The 20,250-nt window shown below is 42.3% G+C and overlaps 1 protein-coding gene across 2 annotated transcripts in view; it reads left to right on the forward strand.

Annotated features, from left to right (window-relative positions):
* Pde10a (phosphodiesterase 10A) overlaps window positions 1-18,874 on the forward strand; it is a 263,627-nt gene extending 244,753 nt beyond the window's left edge. For both annotated transcript variants that reach the window (XM_076858046.2, XM_076858047.1), the window contains exons 19-22: window positions 10,754-10,865; window positions 13,635-13,715; window positions 16,471-16,559; window positions 18,019-18,874. In XM_076858046.2, coding sequence (XP_076714161.1) covers window positions 10,754-10,865; window positions 13,635-13,715; window positions 16,471-16,559; window positions 18,019-18,136 — 400 coding nt within the window. In that variant the 3' untranslated portion in view covers window positions 18,137-18,874. The remainder of the gene's footprint in view (window positions 1-10,753; window positions 10,866-13,634; window positions 13,716-16,470; window positions 16,560-18,018) is intronic.
* Window positions 18,875-20,250: the final 1,376 nt, after the last annotated feature.

The raw sequence follows: 20,250 nt of genomic DNA on the forward strand, positions 1-20,250 counted from the left end.
CAATAAAAATTGTGAACTGATGATTCACATGACAGTATAGATCAGTCACACAGATTTTATGTGTGTGCACAGGTGTGTGTGTGTATGTGTGTTTGGTGCTAGAGATTGAACACAGGGCCTCAGGAATGCTAAGCAAGAGCAGTACCATTGAGTCACAGCCCCAGCCTCTACAATACTATATTGAGAAAAATGGTAAATAACATTTTTTTTTTATGAAATTCTAGAACAGGCAAAACAAACCAGTAGTATTGGTGCCTTGTAGAATTCAAGTCAACAGTCCTTTCTTGGCGGGGTGAGAGACATCGACAGGAAAAATGGGAAGGGTGTCTTGGTGCCCAAAACATTCTTGGTTGTCACTGATGTGGTGGTTACCAACTGTGTACATTTTCACACAGCCATCTAATGCATAGACTTCGGGTTTATGCATTTTATTGTCTATAGATTATACCTGAATTAAAGCACAGGAAATAAAAAATATAGTCTAAAAATCTAATGTGATAAAGATTAAATATTTCAAGTGTTTTCTCTTTAAGCAAGATAGAGTATATGAATTATATCAAGTATGTCTTTTTTATTCTAATTAGTTATACATAATAGTAGAATTATTTCAATTCATAGTACACAAATGGAGCACAACTTTTCATTTCTCTGGTTGTACACAATGTAGAGTCACACCATATGTGCAGTCATACATGTACCTAGGGTAAATGTTCATATCATTCCACCATATTTCCTACTCCCATCCCCCCCACCCCTTCCCTCTCTCCCCTTTCCTACTTAAAGTTCCTTCATTCTCCCCATGCCCCCCACCCCCATTCATGGGTCAGCATCCACTTATCAGAGAAAACATTTGGCCTTTGTTTTTTTGGGATTGGCTTATTTCATTTAGCGTGATGTTTTCCAACTCCATCCATTTACATGCAAATGCCATAATTTTATTTTCTTTTAATGATGAGTAATATTCCATTGCATATACGTTCCACAGTTTCTTTATTCGTTCATCTATTTAAGGGCATCTAGGGTAGTTCCACGGTTTAGCTATTGTGTATTGAGCTGCTATAAACATTGATGTGGCTGCATCTCTGTAGTATGCTGACTTTTAAGTCCTTTGGGTATAGACTGAGGAGTGGGATGGCTGGGTCAAATGGTGGTTCCATTCTAAGTTTTCTAAGCTATCTCCTCCATTCTGTTTTCCATGTTGGCTACATCATTTTGCAGTCCCACCAGTAATGTGTGAGTGTGCCTTTTCACCCACATCCTCGCCAACACTTATTATTGCTTATATTCTTCATAATGAAAGCATTCAGAGATTAAAATGGTATGGTCATTAATTCCCCAAATGAGAGCAGATCTCCCTGGGAGGCGATTAGGAATTGATGAGCTTATAGAAGTAGTCACAGAATTTGGCATTATAATGGGTAAGCTTTTAATCCACTTTAGTATTATTAATAGGTAAATTCACACTGGTGACATGGCTTTTGGGACCTCCATTAATTTGTTTGTTTGTTATTTTGGTACCATGGAGGGAACTCAGGGATGCTTAACCAATGAGCCACGTCTCCAGCTCTTTTTATATTTCATTTAGGTACAGGGTCTCATTAAGTTGCTTAGGGCCTCACTAAGTTGTTGAGGCTGGCTTTGCACTTGTGATCCTCCTACCTCAGCCTCCCAAGTTGCTGGGATTATAGATGTATGCCTCCATGCCCAGTCCACAGATTCTTTTTCTTCTTTCTTTCCTTTTCTTTTTTCTTTTTTCTTTTTTTTTTTTTTTTTTTTTTTTTGAGTACTGGGGATTGAACTCAGGGACACTCAACCACTGAGCCACATCCCCAGCCCTATTTTTATTTAGGGACAGGGTCTGACTAATTTGCTTAGTGCCTCACCACTGCTGAGGCTGGCTTTGAATTTGCAATCCTCCTGTCTCAGCTTCCCGAGCTGCTGGGCCATGGAGTTCTTTATGGGATGAAATCTTGTGTATAAGGAATTGCACGACAGGACCCATCATGAGAGACCACACAGCTTTCAGTTACGGGAAGGCTTCTCACAGGCTCTTCTCTTCTCCTCTTTGCCATTTCCTGGAGCTTCTTGTCACAGTTGAGAAGACATCAGTTCTGTAACTAGCTTTTTCACTCCACCACCTGTCCTTTGCAAAGGGAAGGTTTGCTCCCCACTTCCAGGGGAGGCCTCATCTGTGTCTCAGGTCACTGCTCCATAGGATCAATATCTGCAGCCAGGTGTTCACCACACAGAGAGGAGCAGCTCGTGGGGACTACAGAGAGCTGACAGGTGCCATCTCCAGCCTACCCTGGCTTTTTTGTACCCTAGCCTTGATTTCTTGCTTGGGAAATCTTGTTAAAAAGAAACACAATTGAACCAAGTCCCTCACCTGCTGTCATTGTCCTTATGGGGAATGTGGCTGCCCAGGGGACAGTTGCCTCCAGGCTCCTGTTTTTATTCATAGTAGCTCAAGTTCTCTGCCATTCAAGTGGAATCAGACAGCTGTCTTTGGCGACTAGCTTATTTCATTTCATATGATGTCCTCAGGGTTCATCCATGTAGCATGTGTGTGTCACCATGTCCTTCTATGCCAAGGCAGAATGATCTTGTATGTAGAGGCCAGGATTGCTTATTCATTCACCCCCAGTGGATCCTTGGGTTGCTTCTTCTTTTCTGTTTGAATCATGTTGCTGGGAACATGGGTGTACACATGGGTCTTCCAGACCCTGCTTTCCATTCCTTTAGGGAGATGCACAGAAGTGGAGTCACTGGGCAGTATGGTAGTTCAGACCATTTACCAACACCGCTGTGCCCACCTGCTTTCCCACAGAGTGTGCTCAGAGGTTCCAGTTTCTCCAAATCCTTGTTGACAGTTATGATTTTGGTTTTATTATGTTATATATGTCATATATTTTGTATATGGTATTAGTAAAGTGTCCAACTTCATTCTCGTGCATGTGGACATCCATTTCCCAGCAGCATTTGCTGAAAGGTCTGCTTTCCCTATTGGACTTTGTTGAGAATCTTGACCTTCTAGGTGATGGTGTGCTTCTGGGCTCTCATGGAATACTGCTTTCTGTCTCTCTTGATGTCTTGCCATACTGCTTGATCACTGTGGTTTGTGTTAAGTTTTGAATTCAGAAAGTGTGAGCTCCCAGCTTTACTCTTCTTCAAGATTGTTTTGGCTGTTCAAGTTGCTTGAGGTGCCATGTGAATTTTAAGGTAGGTTTTTCTTTCTGTGAAAACAAAATTTGATAGTACTTTACATGCACTGGCGAGTCTGGAGATAGGCTCCTTGATGCTGGTCAACAGCTGCAGTATACCCTCAGCCCTTCTGCTGCTCAAAGCACAGTATTCTCTTTCTCCACAAGTGTGCTGTAAAGCATGGAAGGCAATCATTTTCTATTGGAAAATGTAATGCATTTTAACTAAAGACACATGGCTTTGTACATGTGTAGCTGTTTTATTGGCTTGGAAATTATTTGGTCTGTGAAAGATAGATCAAAGCTTGTATTTATTTTTCAGGTCACAGTGCAAACCTCTGCAGGTAGCAGTTCCCGGCTTCAGTTCAGCTGTCCTGTGATGCTGACATGAAGCCCGGCTCTTTTGGTGGTGGTGGTTGTTTGCTTCATCATGCTTGGTTTTGTCAACACGAAAAGCTGAAAATGATTCTCCCAAATTAGTTGATTGAAAGGCAGCATGCAGTGGGACCATGCATGCTCTAGGAACTGTGTGCACATTCAAGGAAACTGAAACAACAGGGACTCCTTATAGTCCAAGGGAGAAGGACCCCTTGAGTGGTCCTCATATACTAATCCTCAGCCACATGGTTAAAATCATGCGTGCAGAAGGACCACTCTGAGGCGGAAAACAGTGCTGGGCACATGTCCTTGCAGAAGTGTTTTCTGTCTGCAGTTGTAGTAGCCTTTGTGTAAAGTCCTGGTTCTGACAGTCTTTGGTGCATAGTTTTTGTTATCAGGAATACGTGATTGAGGTCCCTTCCTTTATAATCTCCCAGCTGTATTTATTATTGGTTTTGGAGGACAATTAGGGCTTGACAAAAGTGACTCCATTTTGATTCAGACAACTTTCCCAGCAAATCTGCATGGGTCTCTTGTTTGTGAGTCCATTGGACTTTGCCCAAGTCTTTCTTTCGTTTGATGGCTTGCTCAGACTTTGTGCCTATCATTCTGGAGCTAAACACCAGCAGTCCCACCAGTAATGTGTGAGTGTGCCTTTCCCCCCACATCCTCGCCAACACTTATTATTGCTTGTATTCTTCATAATGAAAGCATCCAGAGATGGGTTCCCTTGCCCTCTGTTGGAAGTTCTCAACTTCTTTTCTTTGCCCTCACCTGTGGTCCTTGCTAACTATCCCTGATGTCATTTATTGTTAGATATCTTGCTAGTGTTGGCATTATGATCACAACTCCACTAAAAGATAGTGAGCCTGTGGCTTGAAAGTACCCTCCAAAACCCATGTTGAAATTTAACCTCCATCATGACAGTATTGAGAGATGAGGCCTTTTGAAGTAGAGATTCAGCCATAGGGCTCTGCCCTTGTGAATGGGTAAAGACTGGTATTGAGATGGTGGTTACTGTCTCATGATGGGGTCCTGATACAAGGGTGAGTCTGGCCTGATTTTCTGAACCATGTGGGCCTCACCCATTTCCAGCATGTTGTGACACAGCAGGAAGGCCTTCAGTCTTGCACTTTTCAGCCTGCAGGACTATGAGTCACAAATTTCTTTGGAATTTGCTTGTTGTATAGCATTCTGTTACAGCAAGAGAATAAGACAGTAGGTAATTTTTATTATTTTTTTATTTTGAAAGTGAAACAACCAAAAAGCAATTGTATATGAAAGCCATCATGTATCTTTCAAATACTGGTGAAAAATTCATTTTTTCATTACACGTGCATAAAGTGCAGGTTTCACAAATATCTTACGCTTTCTAATGAATAAGTCCTTTGAATTTTGCAGAGGCTGCTGAGTGACCTTATGGTCCCAGAAGTGAATTAGTGACCGTGTTAGGTCTGACTTACAGGGAAGCTGGCTGGTGACATGGGAGGCAGGTGGAGGAAATGGGAGCACCTACAGAGGACATTGCCTCTGTGCCTGTGCGCTGGTTTCTCACCCTGTGCCCACAGTACTTCCCACAGCTGAAAAATGAAGGTCTTGTTTAGAATAAGCTGTGGACTGAGCCAAGGTGGGAGAAAGGAGTTCATATGTTTCTTACTGAAGCTAGTGATCTTGGTCTGTTGTCCAAATATGACCAGACTTAACTGCTACCTAAAAACTTCTCAATAAAAAAAGAAAAGACCACAGTCTGTTTAAGCTGTGTATCAAGTTAAAGTAGCCTCTTACATTTGAAAATGATAAATATATGTTTTGGGTAGGTTTTCTAAGCTTTGCTTCCTTGTATTTCATATTGGATCAGCCTTTCTTAAACTTGCATTTTAAAGATAAACTAATTTTTATAATTTGAAAATTGTGAAATTATGATTGAAATAATATTCATGATTTTTGTTATATTTCTAAATCATCAGGAAATACCCAAATGAAAATGTTTATTCTCTTACTCCAGGGAATGTTTATACCCTTCAAAGGCAATTCCTGTGCCCCACTTCTTTCAGTCTTAATTTAGATTTAAGTGCGCACGTACACACACACACACACACACACAGGCTTTAGCATTAACTCTGGGGCAATTCCCTAACTTCTCTTTACTTTTCTCTAGCCCTGCTGTGTTCTCAAAGAAGAGGAGGTGTGTCTGTGTGACATGCTTTTCCTTAGCTCATAAAGTAATTTCCTCTGGCCTTTTCCAAACGTGACAACAGCAGCCATCAGTCTTTCCTACTGCAGTAAACATGGGAGGACCCATCTGCAAGTTCTGTTGTGCTTGGGTTTCCAAAGGGAGGTTTCTTGATTCAAAGAAGAGCTCCGACACAAGTTTTAATAATGGCAGGTCCCTTGGAAAGGTGCACATTTGCTCAAGATTAATTTTCCATTCAGATATGATTTCTTTTCCTCTCTTAATGATTTTTAAAAGAATCAGCATTTAGGGGGTTCTACGAAATCAAGAGTTTAGAACTTAAAGTATGTTTTAGTGAGGTAGTCACTCTAAACATGTTTGTGTTGATATTGAAGAGTTATTGTTCATGTCATTGGAAACAGATTCTAAAGTCTTTCTCTGATTTCGATTCTGTAGGTCTTCACAATGTTTTCAGAGAAACCGCTTTATCCTCAGTCTAATTAATACTTACTAAATTAGTAAGGACACGATGTGTTGTAGTTATTGCAAAGATGATTTAAATTTCTCAATTTGGTGATTTAAAATTCCTCAAAGATAGATTTACAAGCAAAATGAAGAATCATTAAAATAAAACTGAAGGGAGAAAGGTTTTAACCTTGTTTCTTCTCAAATATTACATATCACTATTCTAAAAGAAAATAGAGGAATTAAAATGAGGGTAGATGACATTTCCTTAAGAAAATGTCCCAGCTGCACCCCCAGGAGACAGGTGTTTGCTGAGTCCCTGGAGCCCCCCTTCCTGGCCTACTCCAGCTGTCCTTAGAACACCTCACATTGGGAGTCTGGTCTGTGCTACATAGCAGTAAGCTTTTGAGTATGGTAATAAAAAATAAATTTCAAGGAATCAATATTAAGTTAGAGAATTTGTCAATTAAATGTCAATACTGACATCAAATATCCAAGTGGTTAAAAAGAAAGAAAGAAATTCGGTCTTTGATCAGTTGTATGTGAGCATTCCAAGATAAACAAGCAGGACATGCTTTTTTAAAATTTCTTTTCCCCCTATTTTTTTGTAACAGTTTTGGTTGTGCTACCCAGACACTTTAAGCTGAGTCTGAAGATCTAATGGCAAGAGTTTTCTTAGATAAGTAAAAATTTTGGCTTAAAAACAATATTGTCTGGGCTGGGTTTTCTGTGGTTCAGTGGTAGAGTGCTTGGCTAGCAAGTGTGAGGCACTGGGTTTGATCCTCAGCATCACATAAAATAAATAAAATAAAGGTATCGTGTTCATCTACGACCAAAAATAAAAGAAATATGAAAAACCATTTTTCTATTTCTGTGCCATATTGATACATGAATAAGTAATGTAGTTTCATATTTAAATAGTTGCAATTTCAAGTGTGTGCTGGGTAGCTCAACTGTGGTGGCAGTGAGGAGACAGGAGGGCTGGAGGTGGAAAGTTGTGTCTCCTCCCCTGGCCTCAACTCTGTTGGCCTGTGGTGCAGCAGAGCTAGGGGCTAGAATCTCTTACAAACCAGGCCCAGGTTGGGTCTGGCACCTGCTCCTGTCCTCGTCTCTTCAGAAGTGAGACCTCCCCTCTGTTGTTGACCCCTCAGTCTTTCCCACTTCCCAGTTCCTTAACCCAGCCAGCCAACACATTTGTGGAGGGTCCCTTCCTGTAGCCCCTCTGGGTTCTCCTGAGTGTGACATCTGCTTTCAGGTCAGGACCCAAGCTGCCATACCTGGTGTGAAGTCACTGCTTTACACCTGGGCTGCATTTCTTATTTTTTCCTGTTGTATAGTGTCAGTTGGCATTGAGGAGGCTGGGGCACCTCAGAGGGCTCTGCTATGGCCACAAGACACCTAGTTCCCAGAGACCTTTTTAAAAGCACTTACCTTGCAGCTCCAGGACAAAGAGAAAACAGTGCCAGCCACTCCGTTCTTTTGAACTCTGGATATTCACACAGATGAGCAACTGTTGTTACGCTCACACAAGAACACAGTCTTGCTTACCCTTGTGCCTCTACCTGAAATCCTCTGTGAAGTTGGTAGGTGTCTCCTCCTTGGTTGCTCCCCTTTTCCACTGTTCTCCCGTGAGATGTGGATCCTGTCCTTGGCCAAGGACCTCTTCACAGTGTGTGGGGAGGGTGGGGAGCTTCCTTCCTGCCATAGTGGTTCATCCGAAGGCCCACAGCCTCTGTGCCTTCTTTTCCTCCCTTCTGGAGAGTTCTGAGACCTTGTAATGGAGCATTTTAAAGTGTGCTGGCACCAGAAGGCAGCTCTGCACACTGCAACTTCTAGACCAGAAAGTCCGCACATCGGAGAGCCTGGGTTCTCCGTGAACTCCACCAGGTCCAGGGTAACACTGGTGGTGGGGAAGGAAGGGAAAGAATTTTAGCTTCTGTGGATATTAACACAGCTCCACATGGCTTTGCCTCCAAGGTCTCCGTCCTCCCCCTCTGGTCTGCCCTTGTGTCCCTGAGGACATGCTGCAGAATGGGACTCTGGTGGGAACTGCCCTAGTGTTCTCCTGGTGGCCTCAGGTCTGCCCTGCCCTCACAGTTCTGAGCCCCTCTTCCCCCAGAGGACCTGAGCTGCCATCTGTAGCATGTGCTGTCTTGTCCCTGGAAAAGCCTCCAGTGTCTCATCATAAAACTTGGAACAAAAGTAAATCGCTAGCCGAGCTCTGGCCACTTTCTCCAGACCTCAGTGGTCGGGAGGAGCCTCACCTCGTTTCCACCTTTCTTTTTCCCTGCTCTTTTCCCCCTAGCAGGCCAAGCCCGATTCCCATGGTCTTCCTGAACTCTCTGCTCTGATGAAGTCGTCTCTCAGGTCTCAGGTCTTCTAGTGGTGGCCTTTTTCTTTTTTCTGTTTTTTAACTTTTCTCATTTTCACTTTTACACAGCTCTAGTTGCTGCATGAATTTCTGAACCTGTTTATTATATACCTTCCCCCTCTAGAATGTTCTAGTATTTTGTTCTTTGCTATACCTATGTCTGCTACATGTAGGCATTCAAAACTTTTTGGATTAAATGAGTGTAGCCACAGGCAGTGTGATGGGCTTGTACTTCATGGTGTACAGAATAAGTGCATTAAGAATTCAGCATCCATAGCAGCTAGATCTGCCTTCCTTTCATGAGCAGAGCTAGAACGTGTTTCTAGATCACATTAAGTGACCACCTAACTAATTTGTAATCAGGAATAAAAACAGAGTGTATTTATTAAAAGCATTTTATGCCAACTTTCTATTTTTTTCTTTTTTAGTTAACAATAAAGTACTGTTAACTGTTTTAAGTTTTGTTTTGCTGTTAAATCACTTAACTGTATCAGTCTTTCTAACCCTCATAGTGCCAAGTTTACATGTGCAATGATTTCCAATGGAAAAAAAACACTTACATGTTTTTAATGCCCAATTCTATTAAACTTGTTTACAGATTTATGAAATAAGAAATCTCTTTTAAGATTAAAGCTTATATTATTGAGCAGAGAAAAAGAAATGTTGATTTTTTTTGGTGAATATGAACAAAATGAGATTAAATTATTTTATTCACATGAAATAATTATTTGTAAACAATATTTGTGTTCTGTTTCTGTTTAAATTAATTTACAAGCAGAGAAAACAGATAATACACTTGCTGTGACTGATAATATGGATAATATACTTATTCCTTAGAAGCCAAATACAAAAATATTCGTTTAAGCCATAAACTACTCCATTAAGAAAATATTATAGATCCTGATTAAGGGATGTAGATTTTCAGATGTATCTGTGGGTTACAGGAAGAATATACATACCTTCTAATGAACTTTCTAACCTATAAGAGATATATCCTTACAAAAAGTAGGGTTGTAAAAGAGATAGTTGAGTGGATGAAAAGCAATGGGCTGATAGAAAACTTTGCAATTGATAGGTGTCAAAGCTGTGGGTGATAGGAAGAAACAGTCTCCCAGGCATCTGGGAATTATATCTTTAGGGAGCACAACTGGGTTGTAATCCTCTGCCAACCTGAGAGAAGGTGCTCCTGACACATCTCTGTCCCCTGACCCCAGGCTGCAGTCCCAGGCAGGACTGTGTGCACAGATGGCAGCAGTGGTGGCAGACTCAATGGAACTCCAATGTGAACTGGAAATCATGACATCATCTCACCGGTTACAGTTTCCTATTTTTGATGATGATATATCTTTTCAAATTATGTAATTTGCTTTGTTAAAAAGAACTAGATTAAAATTATTCATTAACTACTGCTTGGTTCTCCTTTTAAGTATAGTCTTTATTCTAGTTAGATTATAGGGAATATATCTGTTTGAATTTTTACTCAATCATTTTTCTTCAAAGGAAACGATAAGCCATTTTTAGAGAATTAGAAAGGCAGGTGTGGAGCACATGGGTGTGAATGCCAAGCAGCTGAGAGGAAAGCTCATTTGATGTGAGAGGGGAGACATTGGGAGGGACACTTGAAATGCAGAAGGCAAAGCTCAAGAGCAGGTGACCCATCACTCTCCACATGTAGTTAGAGAGAGTCCTGCACCTCGTGTCCTTTCTGGCCTTGTCCTTAGCTGCCCATCACCACTTCTGTGCATACCAGACTTTCCTTGTACAAATCCAAGTGTTGGGAGAGATTCTCTCTCAAGGTTTCTAACCGTGCTAAATTTCCAAACTTCCATGAACATGAAACCTGGTGTGTAGCCATGTGAGTGTCCCAAGGAATGGGAAGATAAATGAGCATAGCTCATGTGACATATGGTTTCATCAGTAATGTTGAGGCAACAGGAAGGTACAGTGCACACCTCGTGGAACTAGGGATAGGAATGATTGTTCTCACCATTCAAGACACTGTTCCTCAGTGCCATTTGACTGTCCTGCTTGTTCCTTGTGTCTGCTTTTTAATGCTACTTTTCTCCTATCATGAAGAATACCTCTCTCCTGTAAATGCACAAGTCTCTCTGGTCCTTACTACAAATGTGCCAGTGCTGTGCTGACCAGTGTTGTATTGTGTTCTAGAGACCGTGTAATTGGTTTGATGATGACTGCCTGTGATCTTTGCTCTGTGACAAAACTGTGGCCAGTTACAAAATTGACAGCAAATGATATATATGCAGAATTCTGGGCTGAGGTATGTCCTTGATTCTTATATTAACATAGATAATGTCAAGAAATGGGAAAATATTTGAGGAAAAATTTAATGTGTGGATAATTTGTTTATTATCATAATTGCTCATGTTTCTGGTTATTTCAGAACAATGTAATCAGTCAAAAATGAAGAAGGATTTAGGAATTATGCACATGAAATAAGAATCATGATTCTATTACATCTTCCTTGAAAGTGTGTGTAAATTCTCTAATCTCAACTGAAAGCATATAGGAATTTATTTCTGAGAAATCATGTAGGAATTTCCCTTACTTAATAGCAGATCTCTTATGTTCATTCAATAAACATTACAGGACATCTAATTGAGGCAGTAGACAAAGAGGAACCCATAACACGTGGGCTGTATTTACCTGTGGGGAGAAATAGGAGAATAATCATGGTGCCCCCAGACACACGAGAAGGCATGGCTATGCCAGTGGGCACAACACCTACACATTGTGAGTTCTGTGGAGTGTGTGCAATTTAGTTCATGATCTTCCTGAAACAAACACATACATGACTTTTGTTAACATGTTTCTCTGCCTGAATTATTTAAATTATCAATAATGTGCATTGTATTCCTTAATTTGTTTTCTGAAAGAAAGCAAATACAATTCTCTTGTTCAAATGAATCACAAATACCTATGTGTCTGTATGTTCAAAATTTACTTTATGAAAAAGAGTGATAAATCCTTTGGGTTCATTTTTGGAGTAGAGATGTAAAGGTCAATTTGGAGAGCAAAGAGTTGTGTGGTTGAGGATTCAGCCACATATCTCGTGTAGGCAGGAGAATTAACAAAATGTAAAATTAAAAATCACTCACAGGTTGACTATAAAGGATTATAATGCTGAACTGTTTCACAGTGGAACGTCAGGGAATGTCCTTGCCTGAGGCCCACAGTCCGAGTTGACAACTACTTTACGCCTTGTGCGTGTGTGCTTTTGCAGGACTTCCTTTCCTTGCTTTACTGTGTGTGTATCAGAACCTAGTTACTGTCAGACTCATTTAAGGAGATTGTTTTAGATGTTCTTGTCTGAACTGTAATGTTTAGCTTACTACTATCACAGCCAGCTTATATTGCATGTGTAACCTAGAATACTTGTACTTTCTATAAATACCACTTAGTTTTGCACATAATTTTACCTAAATATATTTTGTATTTAACCAACTATGTTTGTGTTCTAAAATGTAAATCAACAAGTGTCAGAAATGCAAGGTGACCTTTACCCTTTATCCAGCTCATTGATAATATTGAGTCCACTAGTAGGATGTAACACCCAGCGTGCTCCTAGGCACAGTCTTCAAGGACTTCCCTCGTAGTCTGTGGAAGAGACAGGAACACAGTTACCTTAGGTCTGATCTGCACACCTAGGGTCACAGTTGTCCTTCCAGCCCCACCTCACACTCCTGCTACAATCACCACCAGAGCAGGCCTGGGCCTCTTCCCCTTCCCACCGGCTTCCTTGCAGAATCTGAATCACAGTGATCAGAGAGCCGGGTCTTCAGCCACCTTGCTTGGGATTAATTAAAGCCTGCTTGGCACTTAGTATGTGGCCCCAGGCAGCTGGATGATGATAATTCTGATTATGACAGTACCTTCTTCACATTCTCTGCAGCTGTTGTGACAGAAGTCAACCTGGCAGCAGGGAGCAGAGCCAGTGCCCTCTGTCCCTGGGAAGCCCTCCTTACAGACCTGGTCCACAGCACATGGTTGCTTTCCTCTTGGGCATTTGTCGTTGCTTTAAGAAATATTCAAATCAGGTGTTTATTTAAAAATCTGTTTACCTATACTACTTTTAGAATTCTTGAGATCAAAGAACTTAATGGGTTTCAGTCACCTAGGATGGTACAGAGAAAGGTTTGGAATCACTGATGTTAACACTTAAAGTGACGCCAGCCAGCCGGAGTGGGCAGAGTGCTCAGGGCCTGCTGCTCTGGGATACTGCAGGGCTACCTCAGCAAACCTCAAAAGACCCAGGCCACTCTGGTGATTCCAAAAGCAAGCCTAGGTAACACCACTGAACTGTTAAAGGAATGGGAGGGAAGAGTGGGGAGTAGGAGAAACTCAGGAAACGTTAAGGAAGAAGATTTTAACAAGTTTTAGCAAATAAAAAGCAAGATAATTTTTTAAATCTATAAGATGAAGCTAATACATCTATCTCATATTGTTTCATGAGGATTACATGAAATAATGCTTACAAATTAGCCCAGAGCCTATAATGTGAGAAATCTTTACACAGATCTTACCGTAATTATAAACTAGGTGATGCTTTGGTGTCCCTTCCTAACGTCCTCAGACTGTTGCTGAGTCGTCCTCTCCACAGCCCAGCTTACCCCGCTCCGTTCTGTCCCTGGTTTTCTCCTCCTCCCCATGTCACTATTTCTCCCCTGCTGTAACTCCCACTAACTGATGCACAACGAAGGCCAAGAGATGACTGAGACTCTGTGCAGGAAAGCATCTGAATAAAGGCCAAATAGTGATGCCTTTAGGCTTTTTATTGTTTTGACACATTTATTTAAAAAAAATTTTTATTAATGCACTATAGTTATACATAATGATGGGGTTCATTTTGACATCATCACACATGCATGAAATATAATTTGCTCCATTTCAGTCCCCAGTACTTCTTCTCAAGACAGTATCCAGCAATATTTTTTGAAAAAAATAATAAAGGGCATAACTTGTTAATACCAACATTTTATAATTATTTGAAAATTGAAAGAGAATAATTTCTCCCTCCCCTTTATTTTAGGGTGATGAAATGAAAAAATTGGGAATACAGCCAATCCCTATGATGGACAGAGACAAGAAGGATGAAGTCCCACAGGGGCAGGTATGAGTTGGGGGAGTCCACTTGTTGTTCATGTGGGTGTAAAATCATTCATGAAGAGAAAGCTGTAACACCTTGTGGAGTAGAGGGACAAGTGGGTCATCCCAGGTCTAGTGACTGGTGAGGAAAGTCAAGGATTTATCCTTCAGGGACTGAGAACTGGGAGAAGAACTATACCCTTGAACCACCATCCACTCGACTGAACCTGCACAAGCTTTCACACTCTTAGGAATCTTACTTGAGGAATGGAAAAGTAGAATCCAAAAGTTGGTGTTCCCACTGAGGATGGAGGGCCAGCTCTGACCCTGCAAACCAAGGTGGGGAGTCTGGAGGGTGTGGCTACCTGAGGGCAGGAAGGAGAACATGCTCCTGGACACACTAGAGCTGCTGGAGACCACCTTGCTTACCCCAGCTTGGTGGCAGACGACAGAGCTTAGGAAGCCCAGCTCTCTGCAGATGGCATTGCCGTCAACAGATTCTTCTGACCTGAAACCCAGGGGTGGAGGACTTCGAATTGTTAACACACTCTGTCATTGGCTGAACTAAGTTTTTGTTGTGTTGTTTTGTTTTTTGAGAGAGTAGCATTATTGATTTTGTGTCAGGTCCATTTTTTCCTCAAAAATAATGCTTAGTATTTTTTATGTTTTTTAGTTGTAGATGGACACAATACCCTTATTTTTATTTACTTTTGTGTGGTGCTGAGGGTGGAACCCAGTGCCCGGCGAGTGCTCTACCACTGAGCCACAACCTCAGCCCAGTGCTTAGTATTTTATAAAGTTTTTTCTTAACAAAAATTGATATTAATGATTCTCTTTCCAGAACTCATTGTAATCCATGTTGATTTTTTAATATTCTAAGAGAGCTTTTGCAATGGGGTACATGTGTGTATGTGATGTTTTTCTCAGTTATGAGACCAACTTAAACTACCAATCTTCTAATGACACAATAAGGAAGAAAGTTACGGACAAAAACTTATAGAATTTGCTTAGAAGCATGTCAGATCCTCCAGGTATGGTGGTTCTGGACAGGTTCTCTATGTTCCTGCTCTTTTTAAATTTAATGTGGGCAAGTCCACGGCTCAGAGAGGGTTGGCCTGACAGGGAAGTTGAGTGGTTTGCTCCTGGCAATTGCCTTGGGTGGTTCATTTTTTTCCTTCTTACATGACAGTGCACCTGACATACCTGTTGTGCATGCTAGACACACACACACACACAAACACACACACACAAACAGGATTGCCTGCTATCCCTGCTCATGGAGTTATTTGGGGTTACAGCGACTCATTGTTTCTTCCTGGGGTTTGCTTTTTATGTTGTATTTTAAAGTCCTTTCCCACCCTGACATTTCCTAGACCCGCTCCTGTATTTTCTCCAGTTATTTCTTTTTTGTTTCATCACTTTACGTTTGATTATTAATTCTTTTGGCACTTGTCTTGTTACATGGTTTAAGAAAATAATCTTAATAAATTTTCCTTTCCAAATGTTTAAACAGTTATCATAATAGAATATATAGGAGGGCTGAAAATTTTTCCCTGATGCACTCAGGGTTTAGGTTCTGTTTTTGTGTTTTGAGTAGGAAAATAGTTTGTTTCAGAATTGCTTGCTTTGGGCCAAAACTTTAAGTCCTTTTATAGTGAGGTAAAGTATCTCTGTGATCAGCTAATGTTTATCAACTATGCTGCTCTCCAGTTATTGAGTACAATGAACATATTCTTTGTCATAATAATGCAATTCTCTACTTTCCAATAATTAGTCTCTTTCTTGGGACTTTCTACATCATGACACCTGCTAAATATTAGAATCAGGGGATCTCTGCATGAGGTCTGGAGTTAAGAAGGAAGCTGCACAGGCACTGTCCTAGGAAGATGGCCCTGACAGGAACCGTGCCAAGGAGAAGGCAGAGAGGCACTGCGGGGACTCTGTTCTCCCCTGTCCTTTGATGCATGTCCTTGATGCTCAGTTTTTTAAAGAAATTGGTAAACTGTGGCCTGTGGATTCCCCCTGAACCTGCCCTGAGTCCTGCTGCACTTGGGCAGTCGTGGGCCAGGGATGAGTGGAGCTAGCCCATCCTGGGCGGGTCTTGGTGGCTGGACCGCCTGCCTTCTCTGCCACCAGTCTCAGGATCTTTTACATCTTGCCTCCAGTCTGACGCAGTATTATCTGTTAGCAAGTGATTTAAAATTCCTAATAAAGTGTTCTTTAAAATATTTTTACCATGGAATTTAGAACTATTAAATCTAGCATTTTGAGAGAACAATAACACCAGAGAGCAATGATACAGTAAATATCGTTTATCACAGGTAAAAAATAAAAGGAGAAGGCCATCAGGTGCCCACTCCAAGGATAGTGCACAGTAGATGGGGACACTTCGGTGACACCTGAACATCAGGCTGGATGCAAGTCAGACCTGTAGAGCAACAGACTTAGCTCTGAAATGCCTGCATTGGAGTACTGAGCTTAACCCGCAACAGCAACAGCCTAACTCATATCAGTAGATCCCCTGTAGCTCAACTTGGGTTTTAGATCTCAGTGGATATAGACTTTTGTAATATATTTTTTTCTTATTTGTTTTATTTCTAGGATGTATTTTAATGCATTTTAAACTGCATTCAGCAGTAGTAGTCGTTGAGCCCAAATATCACATGCAGCACAACTAGAAGATTTATTTTATAGTTATTAGACTTGAGAACAGAAATTGAGGTCGACTAGATCACTAATGGGCAGTTCTGTTTCTTGTCCATGACTTTGCACGGAGGCAGCTTGGGTTCTACAATGCTGTGGCCATTCCCTGCTACACCACGCTGACCCAGATCCTCCCCCCGACTGAGCCTCTGCTGAAAGCATGCAGGTATGTACAGTGGTTCAAGCTGTAATGTGATCTAGAAGACAAGAGAAATCCAGAGCAAATAACAACCAAGACTCCATGGAGGACTTTTCATTCCGTCAACTTATGAATGTGTCTTATCTACAGTTTACAGCAAACATGAGTTGAGGGGCTCTAGGTTTGCCTAGGTATCAAGTTTTCTCTTTTAGTGTCTTGGGGGTCCTGGCTAGCCAGCTTCCCAGCTTCTTCTTCCCTACAGCTCAGCGCCCATCAGAGGTGAAGCTTAGACACCACCTGGTGTCAGGCAATTCATCCCGCACCTCAGACAGGACGGGGTGGGGAGCAGGCCTGCTGACGGAGTTGGGGTCAGCTGTGGAGACCCTTTTGCTCAGGGAGCAGTGCCCCCTTACACCTGTGCTGCCTGGCTGGGCACCGAGGGAGCACCCCATGGTGTTCCTGACTATGTACCACAGCCAGCATGGGCATGGGCATGGGCACGGACGCACCATGGGAGGACGAGGACTGACACGCTGTGGACCACTGCACACAGAACCAGAATCAGAACAGGCTCTCCCTTCTCTGCTGTTGAGATTTACTTTATGGATTATTATTATTTTTTTTTAAGAACAACAGGCAAAGCCTACCCAGCAGCATAAAATAATGATGGTTTTCCTGTGTGAGACAGGGTCTCTCCTTCCTTGCTCCTCCGGGGGAGATTTTGGACCCGCCATAGTTGGGTGGGGCCTCGGCCAGCCTGAGCTGTGATTGGTTTACTGGAGTCAGCTCTGTGCACAGGGCTCAGCCATGATGGGAGGCTGGCATGTGACCAGGACTCTCCTGGTAGGATCCCGTTGTGGAAGTCAGGCGCACTGAAGAGAAATTGGAGCATCAGTCTAACTCCAGCATGTAGCTTAGAATTCCCTATTTCGTGCTAAATATTTAGAAGTGGGAGGAGCAGCCTGCACTTCAGACGGGAGGCACCAGATCACAAGTGGGCTTTCCAGTAGCAAGACAATTAAGAGTTTGTGCCAGGCGGTTTCATTTGTGTGTGACACAGTATTCAGAATGAGATCTGAAGCATGGTGAGCATTGTCTCCAGGCCTCCAGAGGGAGCCCTGTGTCCAGCCTGCAGTGTGAACGCCTGGCTCCTGCACTGCCATCCCCGCCTTCCTCATCCTGCACAGCCCAGCAGGCACCTCAAGGGCTCACTCCCTTGAAGGTCAGTCCCTCCAAATGCTTAAGAAATGGCACTTCCTGACCCTTGAGTGGCTTTGTGTCTGAGACTGGAGCTTGTGGGGGTGAGGTGCCCAGTGCTCTGTGGTTCCCAGGCCTTTTCTGTGGAGACGTGGCTGGTGCAGCCCACCCAGCTCACCCCAGGGGCCATGAAGCCTTGTGCCCAGTCAGGCCACAGGGCTGCTTGGTCAGCTTTGGAGATGAATGCAGAAATTCCCTTTTCAACGTCACCTCTGTCTTCTGCCCCCAGGGATAACCTCAGTCAGTGGGAGAAGGTGATCCGAGGGGAGGAGAGTGCCCAGTGGATCTCAGCCTCGCCAACGGCCCCAGAGACCTCTGAGAAGCCACCTGTGAAGACTGATGGCTGACAGCAGGGCCAGTCGTCCCACCAGCGAGTCTCATCTTGCTTCTTTGACTTTTTTCCTTTTATTTTTGAGGGGGGAAAACCTACACCTGGTAGCTGGGGTGAAAACCTTGGAGAAGCTAACGTCAAGCGTGTGTGTGCGAGCAGACGACTTCCCCCGGTCTCAGCACACACACCCAGCCAGAGTGCAGCCAGCAGGGCCCATGTTCAGAAGTCAGCTGGCCAGGACTCCCCAGCCCCCACCCGTCCTTTTCTAGCAGGCTGATTTGCCCAGGCCTTACAAGAAATGGACCAAGACTGCTCAGAGGGTGCTTTCCACGGCGTCTTTCTCTGAGGGTTTGACACGGTACTTTTGTGCTATTCTACTTTGGCTCTCACACCATTGTTGCTTTGGCGTCCTTGGTTATAAATAGGTTTTTACACTTTCCTATTGTGAATGTTCTTGTGTGACCTCCTTGGGGTTGACTTGAATTGTAGCCCAGCACCTCAGGACCAGTGTCATGAAGATTACAGAGTCAGAAGTGATGGAAAAGCCAACGCTCCACGTCTGTAGTGGAGGGCGGTGAGCCGGCTCCACACTAAGGGAAGCAGACGTCTGACCTTTTGAGAAGAGCTCTAAGTGTGCACCCTGTCAGCCTCAGAACTTCAAGTCTCAGTTCAAACAATGTCAAAAGAGTTAAAAAAAATTCCTCATTGTATTCTTGGAAAATTTATTGAATCTTTGCATAAAGAACAAAATAAAAGCAAGGCATATAAAACTTTTAACCAATAAGTCTTGTGTGAATGTAAAATGTGAATATTTAATAATGATTCCTTGAAATTGTCACTTTGTCATGGAAAAAGTTTAGACTCATATTCAAAATGGAAGGTTTATTCTAAGTTACTTCACTAAAAGACCATACAGTTCTCTTAAAATCAAATGGCACCTTGACGTTTTGATGTTCCGTAGCTCACTTGAGTCTGCTGTCATCCCTCCTGTTCTCTCAGCACGCTGCCCAGTCCCCTCTCAGATGCGTGCTGTGGGGGGCACAGCCATGGGGAGGCACAGTGCCCTTGCACTGTCCCTTGTCTCTGTCCTGTTCTCGCCTCCCAGATTAAACATCCGCATCAAAACCAGTGACTTGGGTGGTTGCTCCTCTATGAGTTTTTGGCAGACTAATACCACTGAACAGGTTAGTGTCTAGAAGAGTCCAACAACGCTCTCTGGACCCTTCTGCAGACATTAAAGAACAGGCAGTATCAGGTCCTGCTAGTGCTTTAAAGAGTCTGAGCCCATCCACGGCACAGTGGTATCTGAACCCCAGGGAATCAGAGTCTTCAGGAAGTGACACCCAGTCCATAGCAAGTAGCTCATTCTCTAGTCTCGTGGCAGGAACATGGAATATTACTTTAGAAAACAAATTTTTAAAAATAGGCTTATGCATACTCAATACCATACACATCATTCATATGAGCTTGATGTTTGCAAAACTGAAGCCTTTTCTACAACATGGTTTATTATGTTGTAGCAGAGTTGACTGTACATAACCACTGTTGTTATTATAGATTAACACTATGTGTTCAGTTTCCTTGTGGGCCTCTGAAGTTGCCATCTTCTTTCCATGGAGCTCCATTTGCTATTGAACTTAAGTAATAGGAAGTAAAATGTAATAACTAAAGAGAGGAATCCGACTGGCTAGATCTACACACACATACATGCATGTATGTAGCATGTGTGCACACACAGATGTATATATGATGTACTCACATAACACATGAGACAGAAGCAAAGATAGGGAGAAAGAGGCAAATGTGTATGAAAACTAAAAATCATCCTCATTCTTTAAAAAGTGATTTTTGTGTTGAGAAGTGTCTGTTGCTTGATAAGTTTGACCGAAGTGTGATATTCAATGAGGATAAAATTCTAAAAAGTTGCATAAGTTTCCTCATATGAGTTTATTAAATGATCCCATCAAATACAACTTTCATTACGTAAATGAATTGAGTCATCTGATCTAATTTGTAAGATAAATTGCAGGAGTGGGGGTTATCATTTAAGATTATTGTTTAATTAAAAGGATTTTAAAGGCATGCTGAATCCTGGTTCTTAATGGGGAAAACAACCACTGGGCGGGGAAT

Source organism: Callospermophilus lateralis, chromosome 6 (assembly GCF_048772815.1).
Source record: "Callospermophilus lateralis isolate mCalLat2 chromosome 6, mCalLat2.hap1, whole genome shotgun sequence".
Classification (NCBI taxonomy): Eukaryota; Metazoa; Chordata; class Mammalia; order Rodentia; family Sciuridae; genus Callospermophilus; species Callospermophilus lateralis.